General features: G+C 41.4%; 2 protein-coding genes across 2 annotated transcripts; both read right to left on the reverse strand.

The window, feature by feature from the left end:
* Positions 1–1,830: 1,830 nt before the first annotated feature.
* On the reverse strand, positions 1,831–11,065 carry immt (inner membrane protein, mitochondrial (mitofilin)). Its single transcript, XM_026358173.1, has 14 exons — positions 10,912–11,065; positions 9,486–9,553; positions 9,200–9,392; positions 8,809–8,950; positions 6,844–6,936; positions 6,344–6,487; positions 6,082–6,215; positions 5,265–5,368; positions 4,934–5,069; positions 4,436–4,565; positions 3,846–4,069; positions 3,597–3,728; positions 3,352–3,481; positions 1,831–2,835 (listed from the first exon to the last, which is right to left on the reverse strand). Exons 1-14 carry the CDS (start codon positions 10,951–10,953, stop codon positions 2,228–2,230), a joined length of 2,280 nt encoding a protein of 759 aa, XP_026213958.1. The 5' UTR covers positions 10,954–11,065; the 3' UTR covers positions 1,831–2,227.
* Positions 11,066–11,488: 423 nt separating this feature from the next.
* On the reverse strand, positions 11,489–16,800 carry slbp (stem-loop binding protein). The gene is made up of 8 exons (XM_026358679.1): positions 16,635–16,800; positions 15,174–15,320; positions 14,129–14,242; positions 13,967–14,038; positions 13,655–13,777; positions 13,185–13,340; positions 12,784–12,892; positions 11,489–12,158 (listed from the first exon to the last, which is right to left on the reverse strand). Exons 1-8 carry the CDS (start codon positions 16,691–16,693, stop codon positions 12,087–12,089), a joined length of 852 nt encoding a protein of 283 aa, XP_026214464.1. The 5' UTR covers positions 16,694–16,800; the 3' UTR covers positions 11,489–12,086.
* Between the last annotated feature and the right edge of the window lie 882 nt (positions 16,801–17,682).

Consider the following 17,682-nt stretch of genomic DNA (forward strand, 5'->3'; position numbering starts at 1 on the left):
TTTTTCTCAGTCAGATTTTGACAGTGAAGACCCAGATTTGTCTGATTGTCACATACTTTAGCCACACACAAATGTTTCAGATTGGATCATTTTCTGCAATAAATAAATGAGTAAGTGAAACGTTTTTGTCTCATTTTGTCTCAACTGGGTTCAGGACTTGTCATGTCTAGGTTGCATTTACACCGACATACAGACAATTAAAGCGTGTTCACAAACTTTAAGCACCACTGTATGTGTAAAAGACACTTAAATATATTTTAAATATACTTATTATTGTTCTTTGTATTGTAGTCTTTTGCAGCTCCTTACATACTTTATTAATCAGCACTACTACGAGGTCTCTGTGTCTCGACATGTAGCCAGGAGGAACCGGGAATCAAACTGCTGTCTCTGAGCTACCATTCCAGATACAGGACAGTGTTCAAATATAATGACTTTATAAATGAATGACAACACATGATGTGAGGGTTAAATAATAGGGTTGGTCCACAAATTTTGAAATCAATCTAACACAGTATATCTGACACAACACCTGGAATCAAATTCAAAGTGTTCAAATGTAGGGGTTCACACATTCACAGTGAGAGAAGTTAAGAATTGTCTGAGCCAATGTCTGTGGTCCAGGCAGGAAGGTTAGAAGTGTAGGACTTCTAGGAATTCTTTGTGTCCATGTGGGGACACGTGAAGCCTCAACATTATGCCCTCGCTGTTGTTCTCACTGTGTCTGGTACTGTAACCTGGTGAACAACGACTTCATGCCATTAATAAAACGTCACTAACGTTCATCTCTGGTGGTGTCGAGAGACTTCTTTCATCTGGATCTTTGTTGCTCTGTTACTTCTTTGGCCTTATAAATCTGGTTGTTGTACAGTTAGAAGTCATTTTTCACTTAGTTGGATGGTTTATTTTATTGATTAAAAAGTTCTGAGGCTGACTTTATGGACCTCATGTCCACCAACAGTTTCCTGTCAGTAATGAAATAAACTGCAATGTCCAAAACTACAAAAAGCACACTACCTGCAGCACACTGCACCATTCTGCTGTCTGTGGCCTACTGAAGCTCTGATGAACTGCAGAGCTACATGCACCAGCTGATCTGGATGATAGACTCCTGCCTGCACTGAGGCAGACCACCTACCAACTATTTATCTAGTGTGTGTGTGTGTGTGTGTGTGTGGCTTAGTCAAATTGAAGCTCACATAACTACAACAGCTAAAGAGAGAAATATGATTAAAAATGACCATAATCAAAAAGTGTCTAGCATTCACCAAGTTCTGCAGCATGGAGGGAGGTGATGTGTTGACTGTTAATTAGTGCATTAGTGCACAAAGCAAGACTAGGACTAATGACTTTAAGGCTAAAGACAAAAGAAAAAGTCAGGAGAAAGAGAAATGAAAAGGATAAAGGGAAAGAGAAAGTTAGTAGCGTGCTACAAGAAAAGAGAAAGAAGACAAAAAGAAAAGCGAAAGCTACAAGAGAAAAAGAAAGTTAGCGGTGGATTAAAAGGAAAGAGAAAGTTAGCAGGAGAAAAAGAGAAAGCAGGATGAAAGGAAAACTAGCTGTAGGCCACGAATAAAAAGACACCGTAAAAAGGAAAGAGACAGTTACAGACAGTCAGTGCAGGTCAGGAAGGTGACAAGTTCCTCTTCAAAATGTTAATTCATTATTAATGGCAAATTAGCAACAGTATCCACAAGGAGTTCAATGTGTAACATGATCGATGAAATAATAATGTGATAATGGAAACTGTTGTTAACTGTAAATGATGATGCATGAAGTAAAACTGTTAACATGTTGTTAAGGAGGAATGAAGAGAGTGAGCAGACAGTCTTCTGCTTCATGGTTTATTGGAACATGTGCAATATTGACAAAAATAAAATGCAGCATTACATATTCTTTAATGAAGGTTAGGATTCAATTTCCATGACACACAAAGAAATTATCCAGAAATAAATACCTGGACCAAGACTTGAGAGGGTGCATCAATTATATTTTACAAATAATCGTCCACAGTGACTTAGTGCTTTAAAATTTTACTTACGTTGCATCTTAACAGCCACCACCTGGTTAACTTCAGTTTACTTAAAGGACTATACCGCTGAAAATCCCTCCTAGGTTTTAGTCACCCACAATCTTTACAGAATGACTGGCAACTACTTGATACTCAGAGAGAGATTTTAGGTGGATTGCTCCTTTAAAGGTTGTCAGGTTAAGTGACAATGACAGCCTACGGAGCCTGAGTAGTTCCTAACCCCACAGCATTTGCATAAGCAGACAACAAACTAACGATCTGTCTGGTTTCCAGTGTGAGTCTGGCTTCAGTCAGCCAGTCCTGGGCCACTCTCCTGGCCTCTCCTCTCAACTGGTTCACCAGTTTAGCTGCTAACTCCAGATCACCATGCTCCAAGCAGTAACTAGCATATGACAGAAGCTTGAACGTGTCTAAATCCTCATTTCCCAGCTGGGTGGGCGGGGCTTCCTGCTTAGCCTCGAACAACAGTGCAGCTTGCAGGTAGGACAAGAAATACTGGTACAGGGAGTTGTGAGATTCATCGATGAGGGCGACCCGGCGAGCCAGCGATCGTAACGAGTTGAAGCGGGCGCGGAGGGAGGCCTCGCTGTACACACCGCGCTGCAGGGATTCTTCTGGGAGAGCTGATGCTAGAGCCAGGGCGAAATCATTGCCCTGGCAGCTGTCGCGCACAGCCTGGGCAGCGCCCTCCAGAGGCATGGTCGGCAAATCGGCGTCAGCAGTCTTTAGAGTGTAGCTGAGAGCCTCCACGGAGAGCCACAGCTGGTGAGATTTACGGGCCTCCTCCTCTGCTACCACATGGCCTACAGTCAAAAGACAGGGAGATTTACATGACAGGGATCTCAGAGGACAACGTCATGTTTGAGAACACGTTGGACTCCCCAAAGCTTCTTTGTGGGTGTTGTGTGTGGAGCATTGCAACAGGTTCACAAATATGGTAATATGGTAAAATATGAACATCTTGACAATGTATGATCAATATAAAATGAATGTTTGTAGTAAACTAGGTGGAGTAACTACAAACTTTTTTTTTACTTAAACATTAAAATGACTCGCTAATAAGAAATTATCATAACTGGACAACACAACTTTCAGCCGTTCTGCTGTGATGTGATTGGCTGTTGTGTTTCTGTTTAATGTTGCTCATCAACACAATGTTTAGATTACTGAGTAAGAGTACACAGAGTAAGGGTGTGACGGTTGTGATACAAAGCCCAAAACCACAACACTGACGTCCAGGCAACACACAGCATGGATCTGACAGTTTTCATACCGTCCTAGTCCAAACAATTGTGGTAATTCTTGCGTGTGTATCTTACTGTCTATGGCCTCCTCTATCCCCTTCAGTCTTGCGTAGGCCGAGTTCATGTCCAGAGTGAAGTTATCCAGCTGTTCCTGGCTCAACTGACGGTAGCGCGTCTCCACCTCCAGCATCTTACTGCTCAAGACCTGAACACAACCCACAGCACAGTTATGTAGAACAACTCTCAGTACAAGAACAGGCAGTTGTTCTCGCATGTCACTCATCAGTGTGCTCTGATATCTGAAAGGACCATGTGAAGACCTGCTCAGCCTCAGCTCTCATCTCCTGCTCCTGGACTTTGAGAACATCTCGGACATGGTCTGTATGAGCCGCTGCCTGACGCCGCAGCTGAGTCCTCATCTCTGCCTCCATCACTTCCCTTAACTCAGCCAGCTACACACATACACACAAAGCATGTCATTATTGGGACTGTCTGTTGCATTAATATTAATTCATTCTCCTGGGCTCAGCCACCGGTGCACAGCAGTCCGTCCTCTAACCCCACCATACCTTCTTCTCCTGCTCCAGGCGGGCCTCCTCCTTGATGTGCTGTAGGCTGGTGTTGACAGCTTTCTCCAGGGTTTTCTGGTCCTCCTTTTTCTGCTGTTCCAGTGCTGCGTCAATGTGGATCTGCTCTCTGACTCTCTGCTCGGCCAATTCTCGGTTCAGCTGGTCGATGCGACGGTGTGCGTGGGCAATAAGGGCGTTCAGGTCGTCCGCTGACAGTTTACCAGCTCGAACACAAAGACACAACGTTCTTTTGCAAATATGTCTCTTTTCTATAAAGAACTCCATTTCACTATCTTAACGCCCATGTGTCACAATCTCATGTATCAGTGTGGAGAACACATCATGTACTAATACTGAGAGTTGTGTAAAAGCATGCACTGCCTGTCAGGAGTTAGGAAGATGATATGCCCAGGTTTTGCAATTATATGGAAATAACTATATATATATTATAATTATATGGAAATACTATATATATATATATATATATATATATATATATATATATATTTAATAGTAAAAAAAAAAAAAAAAAAAAAGTAAAAACATTTTCTATACTTTGTGTGTGTGTGTTTGTGTGTGTGTGTTCTTACTGAGCCCCTTCCAGTTGGCCTGGATCTCTGGAGTAAGGCTGCTTACTTCCCTCTGGAACTGTTGTTTTGCTTCATTAACCAGTTCAGTGTACTGGGAGACAATCTTAGCTTCGGACTCTGCAGAATGCACCTGTACACATGTGCGTGCGCACACACACACACGCAGTTATCAGCTTTCAGTACAGACAGGCCATAGTGCCAAACACCTTGCACAAACAATGAATCAGCATGCAGTGTGCTTCTGTTAAGAAATGAAAGAGCTGAGAGGTGGCACACACAACACCCTCACCTAAAGTCATTAGCTTCTCTGTAGCTCTGTCTTAATTACTGTGTCTCAACCACTGAGAACCAGATCTACAACTACCATCAACATTCAACTACTCTACTCCCTTAAGACATGAGAAGCAGAATGATGCTAATGTTTGCAGTGTGATGCTTTCCTGTTACTACGTTTTCTTGCAAATCTCCTCATCTGGTTGTACAGATTAATGGCCTTACCTTAGTAACCACTTTGTCCAAGTCCACCATCATGTTATGGAGATTCTCCTCTGCTGCTAAAACCAGTGGACGAACAGCCGAGACCTTCAGCCCTTTAGACTTGTCAATCACTGACTTCAAACTGTCCAAGGCTTCACTGCAAGGAGAAAAACATGAAGACAATCCATGTTTAACAGAGCAGAGTATATCATTATCATCTCAGATTTAGCTGTGTTACGTTGTTAAGATGAGATGTGTTAGGATGTGTCTGACTCAGACCAGCAGACAGGTATCAAGAAACTCCTTTATAGACTGAGTGTGTATATGTACTGTATGTATCTTAAGGTCTTACTTGGCTTTCGATAGGGCACTTCCAGCTTCATTCACAGCTGAGGTTCTATCAGCAAGAGCCACATCCAGATCCTTCCACTGGGATGATTTCTCCTGAGCTGGAACCTAGATTTGATCATAGAACTGTAATCATTCTACTGCAAAACAATCAGGCTGTTGAAATGCTGACATAAGCAAAAAGCATTAAACTCAGTGATTCTTTAGTTTTAGCAAATGTCAGCGTACAAAACAATTAGCTTATAGCCGCTGCTGTGCCAAAGAGCAGGTCGCAGGGCAGATATACAGAGACACACATTCACACTCCCATTCACACCTATGGGCAATTTATTGTCACCAATGAACCTGACATGCATATCTTTGGAGGTGGAAGGAAGCCGGAGTGCCCGGAGAGAACCCACGCAGACATGGGGAGAACGTGCAAACTCCACACAGAGAGGCACCCTGCCAACCAGTGGGTTTGAACTATTACACCACCACGCCGACCAGTCTGTACACAGCCAAGTGTTTATCTGAGGGACGATTCAACACGATACATCCTGCTTCCCCTGCCGCCTTCTTCTACAACACCTATGTGCTGCTTTAGACTTGTCCCCAGTGCTCACTACAAGGTCGCAGAGTAACAATGCGAACATTGCTCAACATTGATCTATTTTATGCTCATTTATGCCATCATGGTGATAAAGAGGGAACTGACCTAGGCCAGCCAGAATTAATATGTAAAAAAAGCACTTAGCTCAGTACTCAAGGCCAACCCACTGCCTCTAAAACTACAGTAAAAACACAACAATTCACATAAACCACAGTTTTCACAGCTGTACCTCAGCTTCCATCGCCTCCTTCAGCTTCTGTGTGTGCCGTGTGATAGCCTGCAGGGCTGCCTCCTGAGCCCCAATAGCCTGCAGTGTTGCTTTAGCTGAGCTGGCCAGCGAGTCCTCAAGACTGGCTGATACGGCTGCAACACAGACAGACAAAGGATAGAGGACACGTGTGACGTGGATATGTACTGTCCTCTAGAAATGGCATAAATTGACACTTTATTTTATGCTTGTTTGTGTGTGCATGTGTGTGTGTCCAGCCTACTTGTTACAATGTCGTGTTCATCTCGGTCTTGTTGAGCCAGCCTGGCAGCCACTTCCTCTACTGGCCGCTCTTTCAGTGCTTCTGTATCATGGTGAACTGCTGCAGCCACTGGGTCCTTATGTTCATGGCACTCTTTGCACTCCTCTAGAGAAAACATGTACAGACAGACACATTGCAACCTTTACTTTACTGGATCCTGCAATTTTATATCACCAGCCCCAAGTGTGTCTGCTGGTGTTCTGGGGAAAAAAAATGTTGTTTGTCATTTAATTGTTTATCTGCTAATAAAACTAATAGCAGTTGATTTCAGGACTGGATATACAGGTCACTTCATGGTTAACTGCATGCCCTTAGACACACGTATGTGCATTATAACTGTGCCTAGTGCACTTCTATACTTAGGTGAGCAGGAGATGAAACGTTCGTCAAAGACATCCTAACAGATGTGGATGTGGAAAGCATGATTTGACCTTCAGTGCACAGTGGTGGAGAGGTGTCACCTTTGACTGCTGCTGCCTCTGTGTCACACGGAGCAGGGACTGACTGGACCTCACTGATGGCTGAGATGATATGAGTTGCCTCGACTGAAGCTTCTGGATAGGACACAAATACAGAAAAGCTCAGTCAGTAGGCAGAGTGTAAACACATGCTGTATGACATTACATCAATCTCATCTGGCTTAAAAAGGATAAGTCTCCATTTATTTGACAAGTAAATGGAGACAACAAGGTATTAGAAATAAATATGTTTATCTATCAAAGCACAAAAGTTCTACTAACTAAAATGGATTTACATGAAATGCAGAGAAAAAGCATTGGCCACTGTGTCGCTCAGTGAGATCCTCTGTGTGTACATTGCCCTTCACTGTTTCATGCTAAGATGTTGTGAAAAGCACAGGAGCACATTGACCTACGGGAAATCTACAGTAAGACAGGAGACAGCTTACCCTGTGGCATCTCTGCGGGTGAAGAAAAACAACAGAGCGCACATGAAAGACCGACAGTTTAACACAACTAAAACGAATCACACACAATAACGATGTAGAGTGGGATTCAACATCGCAGGTCGGCCTTCGCCCCTCAATCTCAGACTGCTCTTTCCCGTGGATACATTGCAGGGGTTTTGAGCAAGGCTCAACCTTCTATTCATCAGACACCTTCAATTATTCTTACTTGTTCAGTACTTTTTGGAGCATTCTTGTTGACTGTAGTGTCTGAAGCTGTAATGATACTAAAGCTGTTCTTTTAATGTAAAGAATGTTGTCATTGCTTAAGTACGGTGTAAAGACTGTTCCAGTTTGAGGCGATATCACCATAGTGACCATCAACTGATGCACATCTGCCCTCTAGTGAAGGGGTAACTAAAATTAACTAAAATTTAAAGAGGTCCAATATAGGATAGGACAATATTTTTGGAAGCAAAGGTCAAGAAGATTATAATGTCTATTATATTATTTACTGCGATATATTATCAAGTCGCATGCATGTAATCAATACTTGACTGTCAATTCAAATTAATTCAGTACAATTCAAAAACATCAAACTGAGCATGTGGCTAAAGATCCTGGTGGACTGCTCATACTGGGCTCTGAGACTAGCAACTTTCTGTGATCACACTTCAGATTTGAGTGGGTATGTGTGTTCAAAACCTTTGTGTTTTGTCTCATAATGCTGTTTGACATTGGTACTTTTAATAAGAGCCACAGTTTCTCAACATATCAAACACACTGGTTTAGTGGGTAATATGAACAGAAAGAAGTCTGTCCATTCGGGATTAAAAACTCTATTTTCGCTGTCCACTTTTCCCTTTTCTCTATCGTCTGTTTCTCTCTCCTCTCTGTCGTCTGTTTCTCTCCTCTCTGTCGTCTATATCTCTCTCCTCTCTGTCGTCTGTCTCTCTCCTCTCTGTCGTCTGTATCTCTCCTCTCTGTCGTCTGTCTCTCTCCTCTCTGTCGTCTGTATCTCTCCTCTCTGTCGTCTGTATCTCTCCTCTCTGTCGTCTGTATCTCTCCCTCTCTCCTCCTGTCTCCCTCCTCTTTCTTTATTAATTCCTTTCCAACCTCGAACTTTCTCTCATCTACTAAATTTACCGCCAGTAATCCACAGAATCGATTGGCTGAGTGAAGTCACGTGAGATTGCTTAACTTGCATTCAATTGGCCAATGCGTTCTCGTGTCCACTAAATAACTACCGTAAAGATCACAATAGCTGCGCCGGTTAAATTTAAGGTGTCCCGCTAGATTTGATAGATTCAAAACATTTGGTTTGGTCTGTAGCTCTGGGTCCGTATGGGACAGCTTCTGGGTCCGGATCCGGACCACTTTCCGCCTTGTTAGTGAACCCTGCTCTAGTGTGTCCCCTTCTCATACCTAGTTGTAGCATCATGTCTCAGAGCAGCCAGGTAGCAGCTAGTAGAACAGCCGGTGTTAAAAAGATGAAAGAAAACCTGCCTTTGAGGAGACTTACCCTCGATGCTCCGTGCAGGCTGGGCTGGGACATGACTCTCTTTGGTGGAACTTCCTGCTTCCTCCTTTACCTTTTTCTCTGACTTGGCTTTAGATGCCTTCACCTGTTTCTCCAGCATGGATGGAGGCTGGGCCAACTCGGACTACACACAAAGCACAGCATAAAGATAAATAGTGGGACTTTAAACTACTACTACTAATCTACAGTATCGGATGTGCTTATTCTAGTTCCTTATATGAATTTGTTGCTGACTGTTGCAGATACCCAACCGTCAGACCTAATGATTTTCAAATTTCATTTCCATTGTGCTCTTTCATTGTTTTCGAGTGGTTTAAAATTGCATGTAAACAAGACTCAGCACATTGCCCAAACATGCTGTGAACATCCTGACCTGCTTTCTGATGGGGAGGCCATGATCTTGAGAAGCAGGACCCAAAGCCAGACCCAGCAGCCAGTCCGCATATGGAACATTGCTCTCTACAGCTGCTCTGAACTTGTGGTCCCATTTGGCATAGAGTATCGTACCTCCAACGCCTCCACCTACTGTGAGCAAGCCGGCACCAACCACTTTGGCAGCAGCACCACTGCAGTGTAAGGGGACAGGAAAGCACAGACATGAATGTGATCCAGTATCATTAAGAGCATTGACTGTAAATTACAAGCTTCTCATTCATTACCTGCTTCCTCCAGAGGTATACTGTCGGCAGTGCTGCAAATTGGTTAGAGGGGTTCTCCCACAGTTCCTCTGAAGAAGAATACACAGAGAGTGAAGAAGTGAACTATCTAAATAGTGCTAGTTCATGAAACATTATTGCTTGACTTTCAACATCTGAAACACACACACAGATACAGTTCACTAAACAACAGATGTGTGTACCTTAGAGTAACTATCATGTCTCCTTTCCTGGCTAAGTGCACTTTAGCCTTGGCATAAAAAAAGCTTTCTAAAGTATGATGAAGTGAGAAACTTATGAGTTTGATGTGTGTATCTTAGGATTTCTTCAAAGTGAACATGCAAACTGCACACATTTTAAATTTGCATGACATGAATTTGACACATTGTTTATTACATTAAACAAACTGCAAACCAGCGAACCAGATTTACTTTTGGGCTAATTGTCTACTATGTTATTTTGACTTGGAAGTATGTAAATATAGGTTTTGTGTACATGCTGCATATATTTAAGCAGTTTAAGAAAACTACTACTGAGACTACCATTTCAGAATAGTTTGTCAGGTGGAAAGAGGAGCATCAGCAGTGGCTCATCTTTGTTATTTGGACAGAAAATCTCAATTGTGCAACTGCAAACTTTAAGATAAAAGACAAAAAGCTGCATCATACAGCTGGTCAAGCAGTGAAGGCATCATCAGAAAGTGAGTCAGAAAGTCACCATAATACCTCACTTGAAGCCTCATAGCGAATGATGACTCATTTAAACCAACAAACTAGGAGGTACACTGGCTTATACTCCCCTCATAATTATTTCCCTTATAATTATTATCAGGCCGGAAGAAACTGTGATTTTCAGCTAAATGCCAGTTAATTTTTAGACAGCGATGAAGCAGGTTTCCAGGAAAATTGGGTAGAAAATACCGGATTCGTAAAATAAAGCGCAAACATATAACGTCAAAAATAATTGTGTATTTCTTTTTAAATCATTTTGAGAACATTGTGATAGCGTTTTTAAATGCATATGAAGCACTATTATCTGTTACTGACACAAAATATTGAATGAAGATGTTTCTTCCCCTCAGATCGCAGTCAGCTCTGACTTGACCTCTTCATCTACAGTAGCTCCACTTGTTAGCTTTCTTATGGCTCCAACACTGTTAGCCCTCTGTCACTGGAAGCTAACCAGCTAGCGCCGAAATTGTGCACTGTTCGTGTTTGCCATTTCCGATGACTGCAATACGAGTTGCGTTGATGCTAAAGTGTTAGTTAGCAGTTCAAGACTAACATTTATCCCTTTGTCACAATATAAACCGCTGTGACACCTTGAGCCAGGTTGTGGGTCATTGAATGACAGAAAGCTAGCTAATGCCAACATGGTAGCTAGCTCACGGTGGTAAAGTGGTGGTTAGCTGAGAAGGCACGGGTCTTACCCGGGCTGTGACATTAGCTCCTCTCAGACAAGCCCTCAGCATGGTCCTCAATCACTTTATTCTCAAACCTTAATCAATTTAACCCGCACACCAAGTTAGCAATGTTTCCCTTCTCCACCTTCTTCTCGGGTTACTTTTCTTCTTCGTTGTAGCTCAGGCAGTTTAAGCGCCTGTGTGTGAAACACCGCCTCCCTCAGGCACACGTAGGAATGAACGTAGAGCGTGACGTTAGGAAAACAGAATAAAAGTGCAACAATCCGATGACAACCTGATAATTAGGTCACTTTGATAACAAGATCATCAGTTTGGTCGTATTAGCCACAAAAGTGGAAAAAAATATGACCCCATATTCAGAGGAGGTAGAGTTACACAAATTCAATAGAAATACCTGTTCAAATTCTTTATAAAAGTTGCTACATAGCAGGTCTGTACAGCTTTTTTACCCGTTATAAACAAAATGATCCTTTAAAAAAAATGCTTTTTGTACTTACTGCGATTATCTTTATTAACTTTTTTACACCAATGTTTGCTAATAAAAAGACATGGAGAGGTTTTCTTTTCTTTTTTTTTTTTTTTATTTCAAAGTCTACACCAAGAAGGAAACAGCAATAAGAAACACAGTTAACATATGTATGTAAAAACAAGTCACAGCCCAATGTAACTGAAAGAACAATTTAAAACTGTACATAGAAAAAAAAAAAAAATCTTATTATGAATCATTAAAAGGGATGATACTTTGATTCACTCTTATCAAAAGAATGCGTGGAGTTCAATCCATTTTCATATATTCTTGCTTCTAATTTAAGTATAAGCAGGACATAGTTTAATATTTGCACCTAATGGACATCAGTAAACGCACGTCTAGCCAGTGCTCCAAGTGTTGTCTGACAACAAGTCCTAAACCATTTAAAGCAATTCCAGCATGAGTGAACATGCAACTGTCAAAGTGGTGTCATAAAACAAAACTCCCTGAGCCAACATACAGAATAACAAGCACTAGAAGAAATAGGAAAAAAAACAAAGTTACAAAATAGTGTGTTGCAGAGGTGAAGCACAGCACCATGACGCTGTGCAGATGCAGCACTGCTTCAAGCATATCAAGTAGCTGGTACCTGGAACAGAGTTATTTTGGGTAACTTGGTGGACTGTGAGGGATCAATGAGTTGTGAGATGAGCTATACCATGCCAGGCTCTGTTGTGGTTTCCGTCTTCTGTATTTTAACTGGAGTTCCCGAGCAGTCTTCATCCTGAGCAAGAGAGCGCAAGCAAACAAGTTCAATTATTAGAAAATAAGTCTGTTTTGCTCCTCTGCTTTCAATGAGAATTTCTGCTACATTGTAGATTCACAACATAATATAAGTATACAGATTAGAAAGTGCAAGTCTGTGTACTCTCCTGTTCAGTTAAGCTAGTAGGATTTCTGTTTTTACCGGTGTGTAATAGTAGCTTTCTACGAAACTGTGGCCTGAATATGTTCAGACCCCTTCACTATGTGCACACGTTGTGTTAGACTTTATCTAAAATGGATAAAACTCATTTTTGATTTTCCGTCTTTGTTAACATGACGTGAGTCCTGGACAGTGATGGGTTATAACCAACTCTCTTTATCCTTATTAACTGTTTTATTTATTTAAAAGCTCATATTTTGGAGAAATATTTCCACTTCCCTCCTCACATGGTTGATTTTTATATTAAACTAGCAAATAAATGGAAAAATTGTATATTGAATTGTTCTGAGAGAAAAGCACACTTTCGCCTCCCTAGTGCTTAAACCTCTGCTACTTTCAGACTCTGGTTTGAAAGTGGGTTGTGTGGGTTAAGATTTGATTACACATCTACTACATCTAACACTACATCACAGAAGAGACTCACCTCCAGTAAAAGGCTGTGTGTGGTCTGAGAGGCTGGCACGTTCTGGGATTCTGACAGGGTTGGGAAGTCCAGCTCGATGTCCATAACATCGTCAAGATCCAGTTCCTCACTGTAGGGACAGAGGAAAAAAGATACATGATCAGGACCAGTAGCTGAAGACTGTACCACAGCACGCTCTTCAGGTGAGTATCTTACTGAAGTCCAAATATTTTCTTTATAGTTGATTAGAACATATGATTAATCAATTCTCTATGTATATGTAATGTAAGATGATTTAAAGACATTTGAAGATAACTCTTCAAACATATGATTTTAGCATTGACTGTATAATTAATCAGAACCATAAAGCAATCAGCAGAATTAATAAAATAAATTGCTAGGTGAAGTCCTAATTGTCCTACATGTTATCGAGGACTTTGTCTTGGCCTTCTTCTGCTGGCGGGTCCCAGGCGTGCAGTTTGACCTTCCACAGTTTGATCTGCTGATCCCAGGAGCGGCGGCTGTACTTCCTGAACTTATTGGGAGTCTTTGGATGAACGCCTGGCTGACGCATGTGTCTGCAAACAAAAAGTGAAAAAGAAGGATTAATGTTCTGCTTTTACTGAACATAACTGCACATCAAGCTTCAGCAGTCGTATAAAGGATTTTAAGTAACCTACTATGTTTTGCAAACATTATAGTAGGCTTAAAGTGCAAACTTCAAGCAGTTTTTTTTTACATTAATTTCAATCATCTGATTGGTACCAAATTATAATAAAAATATATTCCAGGATCATTTTCAAAAGAATCATACCATTAATATGGTGTCTAAATTAGCTGCACAGTATTGTATTGATGCACTGAGGTGAATTATATGTGTGAATATACGTACTTTGGAACTTCCTTGATGTATCGGTCATAGGCCAGTGTGTTCTTTCCATAGTTGATCTGTTTCTGTCGTCGTAGCAACACAGCCTCATCTGTCTCCATGTTTTCTCCCTCTCTGGAGTCACAGCTGCAATGGACAAACATGCTTAATCACAGTCTCTCACACAAATGTACAAACTCAGAACACATGAGTAAAAAGACCTGTACAATCACAGCTGAGTATAGAAGCTTGTGCCCAATAGCCAATTCTTCTTTCAATAAATAAACATGCAATGACTTTTAATGATCAGAACGAGATGATGAGGAAGAGACGTACCTCCCAGAAGAACCAGAGGAGGTCTTTCTCTCTCTCTGGGTGACCTCTGCACCCAGTATCCTCCTCCTGTAACTGAACACAATATACAAATGGTCAGTAAAGACTGCCAATCAACAAAGTGTGTGCTCTGAATAGAAGAACCACAGAAATAGAAGCAGTTACCGCTGCATGTCTCTGTGTACACCCCTCCTCATCTCATCATCCTCCACTTGGCTGCCCCAGTCAGCCTGTCTACTGCAACGAGACACTGGGCCTGCACTCTCTGGAGTGGTGAAACTATGGAGGAAGCACAAGGGTTACATACCATCATAAGCACACTAACAGCAAACGTCCCTGTTACCACAGTAAGAGCAGATCATGCAGTTATAGCCACAAATTCTGTGCGTTTACATGCACTCAATTAACTAGAGAAACCTGGTTATCGTAATCGGCATTGGATATTTGAGAAACCAGATTTCCCGAGGTAGATTTCTCCTGGAGAATGGTGATGATTCTGCCAACAACTCTGTAAGTGGGTTTCTATTCGTCTTTCTGCAAGAGCATGTGTGCTTAACAAAGGCTGCAGACACTCACCACTCTACTACTATCAGCTGAGAAGTGCAGCTGCATGAAATGAGAGATCATTACAGGGAGTAATCACATTTTATAATCAAGTCTACTTGAAATTAAAATAAAACTAAAAACAACATAAAGCTTACCATAGACGTCTAAATAAGTCACTTTTCCCCCCATTTCTTCAATTCAGACAGTTTCAGTTTGTAAATGGGAGTGTTGTCTATCGCTGTGCCCCTCTTTCACAGCACAGTCCGTCTCTCACCACGCCGACAAATCATATTATTCTTTTGCTGCATATATATTCGGATTTCCAGTAACCAGGTTTCTTGAGTGCATGTATACATGTTTCCATTACCAGAGACACCTGATTTTTCTCAGTAACCTGGTTACTTGAGTCAATGTAACCGCACCGAACTGTTTGTGACTCAGCATGAAAATAGTTAACTCAGTAAAGTGTTAATCTTCAATGCAGAATAAAAAAAAAAAACTACTTTAATAGCAGGTGTTTTCAAACTTCTGACTGTTACAGTGCATTTATTAATGTGTAAGTTTATTTAAGAACACCTTTCATCTACACAAACACAAATTAACATCAATGCAAAAAAGTCAATATATACACAGAAAATGTAAAGATGAATGAAAATAGGTCAACCTGGAAGGTCTGTTGTCTGAGTGTCTGTAGCTGCCGTCAGTGTGCCCACGTTTCTCCCAATCACTACCATCAGACTCTCCGTTGGCCCGCAGACTTCCATCAATCCCCCTCTTCCTGCAGTGGGACCACCGAGACGGGCCAGTGCTCCTAAGCAGGGAAGACAGAAGAGATTTGCATTTAAACATAAAAGCATGTCATCAACTAAACTAGAATTGACATTGACGCCGCAGGCAGAAGTCTCCTTGTCCATGTGTCCCTGTGTTGTTACTGGTTCCACGATTTTTTCTCCACACTTTGAACAATATGACCAGTCAATGTGCATGGCTGTTGAGGGTTTCCATCAGTTAGAGCCTTTTCACTGATAGTTTGTGAGGAAAAAGAAACTTACTATAATCACGCTCATTGCAGGAACAGGTTTTGCATATGAGTAACGCAATTAGTTAGTATTTAAAAGGTTTACAAATCACAAACTCCCACTTTAGTGTGAAATTAAACATATGTCAGAATGAATACAATTAAATAAATACTCTTTCATTATGAACCTAAGAATCATGTATACAATTCATCATCATCAGCATCTAAGTCGCTGCTCTGACAGCTGGAAATACAAATATATAGAATTAAGTGATGAGATAAAGCTGGTCACGTTGTAGACCTACTTAAACCATCACTCTTGTTGAACCTGTCCTCATTTTAAACGTTTCTCCCGCCATCTCCAGCCTACTTCCTATTGTTCTGACCATCTGCTCCTCCATTATAAATGCGAGCCTGTTCACAGGATGTAACGTCAGGGTTTAGGGTCGCGGGGGTAGCACTTCAGCTGTGTCCCAAGTCAGGACAGTCTTCAAAGCGCCTGTTTTAACCCTCTTACTTTAGTAATCACACAACAGTCCACTTTCTCGTAGTTTAACAAGCTGTCAGCTAACTAACCGCGCACTGATTTTTATCTATTATAAGGTGAACTTTAAGCGGCGCCCGCTCAGTCAGTGTTTACCGCCTCTTTCTCAGTGCTTCTTCCCATGCTAGTAACTTAAAGATGAACGGCAAGTTAGGTTACTGACGTTAAACTAGCGTTGATATGTCTTCCAGTGGCACCAACACAGACCAGAAAAAGGCAACTTGCTGCTAACGTTAGTACTAAAGCTAACAGCACTAGTACTCCGCTAACTGCTAACTACGAGGCTACTAGCTTAATCATTACAATATAGCTACGCTATAGCTAACAAGTTCGCGCACAAACTAATGTTGGCGCAGAGCAGATGCAACGTTTGTCTGAGTTACAGAAACAGTCACTAATACATTAACTGAACAAAAAGAAATACCTCTAAGTAGCTGCACATAAAAAAAACGCCTTTTAAAACAGGTGCTTTAGCTAACCTGACACAGCACCTTCCCTCAGTGGGAACTGCAACGACGTTGTGTTCAGTTACATTAGGTCAAAAATCTAACATTCAAACGTACCTTCTGTCATATTCGCTACTGTGAGCATCACGTCGTTTGCTTCTGGTCCAGTCAGACATTTTTCTCGACAACAATGAGTATGTGGGACAGTGAACTATTTATACGGCCAGCTGATGTGCTCCTCAGCGGACTCAAAGACGACAGATACCCGCCAAGCTAGAAAGACGCGCGCCCCCAAACATCCAACTAGTCAGGTGACCGGAAGGGGCGGGCACGCATGCAAATAAAGTGAGAGGGGTGCTATAAAAATAAAGTGCTATCAAGGAGATGGCTGCATTAAGATCATCCACGAAGAAAAGAATGTTCAAGACACAAAAACAGGTTAGACTGCAGATTTTCAATGATAACCAGCAATTAATACCCTTTCAGAACTGCTGGGTTTTATTACATGTATAGAATAAATGTTCGATTGTTTCTTTTTCTTCAGAACAAAAGCATCAAATCTGAGGTGGATGACCTCAGCTGCATAATAGGTACCTGCAATTACCTTGAGGAGTTTTTCCTTAACTATATGTAATATAGTATGTCATTCAGAATTACTGGGGTAATCACTACAAAACTTACATTTTATAACATCATTAAGCATGTTATTATTACATCATTGGCTAAACAACATCCGTCAAAGTCTACTTGTCACAGCAATGGAAATACCCACTAAAGCTTCTGGTCTTCACTTAAATCTTAAAAACTGTGAATTGTTAACAGAAAAAAAGTGTTGTTCTATGCTGCCACCATGGATTCCATCCTCACTTCCATCCTCCATCACTGTCACTACTACTCTGATCAGTGACTGTGGACACTCACTCCTCACGCCCTTCTTCTCGGTTCACATTTGCAGTTCACTTTTTTCCATTTCGCACTGATAGAGTGGGGTCTGCCTATCTGTGATAGCATAAGGGCAAAGGTTAAACTAAATGACAAGAATATGAAGAAGGAGGCTCTAGAAGGGTTTTCACCTGATCACTTGTTCTGATATCATTTCAGAAATTAATTAGAAAGTACATATTATCCATCATCTCCTGTTGGAGACCTTGTAATTTGCCTAGTA

Source organism: Anabas testudineus, chromosome 10 (assembly GCF_900324465.2).
Source record: "Anabas testudineus chromosome 10, fAnaTes1.2, whole genome shotgun sequence".
Classification (NCBI taxonomy): Eukaryota; Metazoa; Chordata; class Actinopteri; order Anabantiformes; family Anabantidae; genus Anabas; species Anabas testudineus.

Excerpts from the sequence above, each read along its gene's own strand:
- immt (XM_026358173.1), bottom strand. The coding sequence starts at position 10,953 with ATGCTGAGGGCTTGTCTGAGAGGAGCTAATGTCACAGCCCGG. Across the intron at positions 4,070-4,435 it reads GGCCAACTGGAAGGGGCTCA|CTGGTAAACTGTCAGCGGAC; the intron begins GTAAGAACACAC and ends TTTGTGTTCGAG. Across the intron at positions 3,729-3,845 it reads GCCTGGAGCAGGAGAAGAAG|CTGGCTGAGTTAAGGGAAGT; the intron begins GTATGGTGGGGT and ends GTATGTGTGTAG.
- slbp (XM_026358679.1), bottom strand. The coding sequence starts at position 16,693 with ATGTCTGACTGGACCAGAAGCAAACGACGTGATGCTCACAGTAGCGAA. Across the intron at positions 13,778-13,966 it reads TCCTCTGGTTCTTCTGGGAG|CTGTGACTCCAGAGAGGGAG; the intron begins GTACGTCTCTTC and ends TGTCCATTGCAG. Across the intron at positions 12,159-12,783 it reads CACACAGCCTTTTACTGGAG|GATGAAGACTGCTCGGGAAC; the intron begins GTGAGTCTCTTC and ends TCTCTTGCTCAG.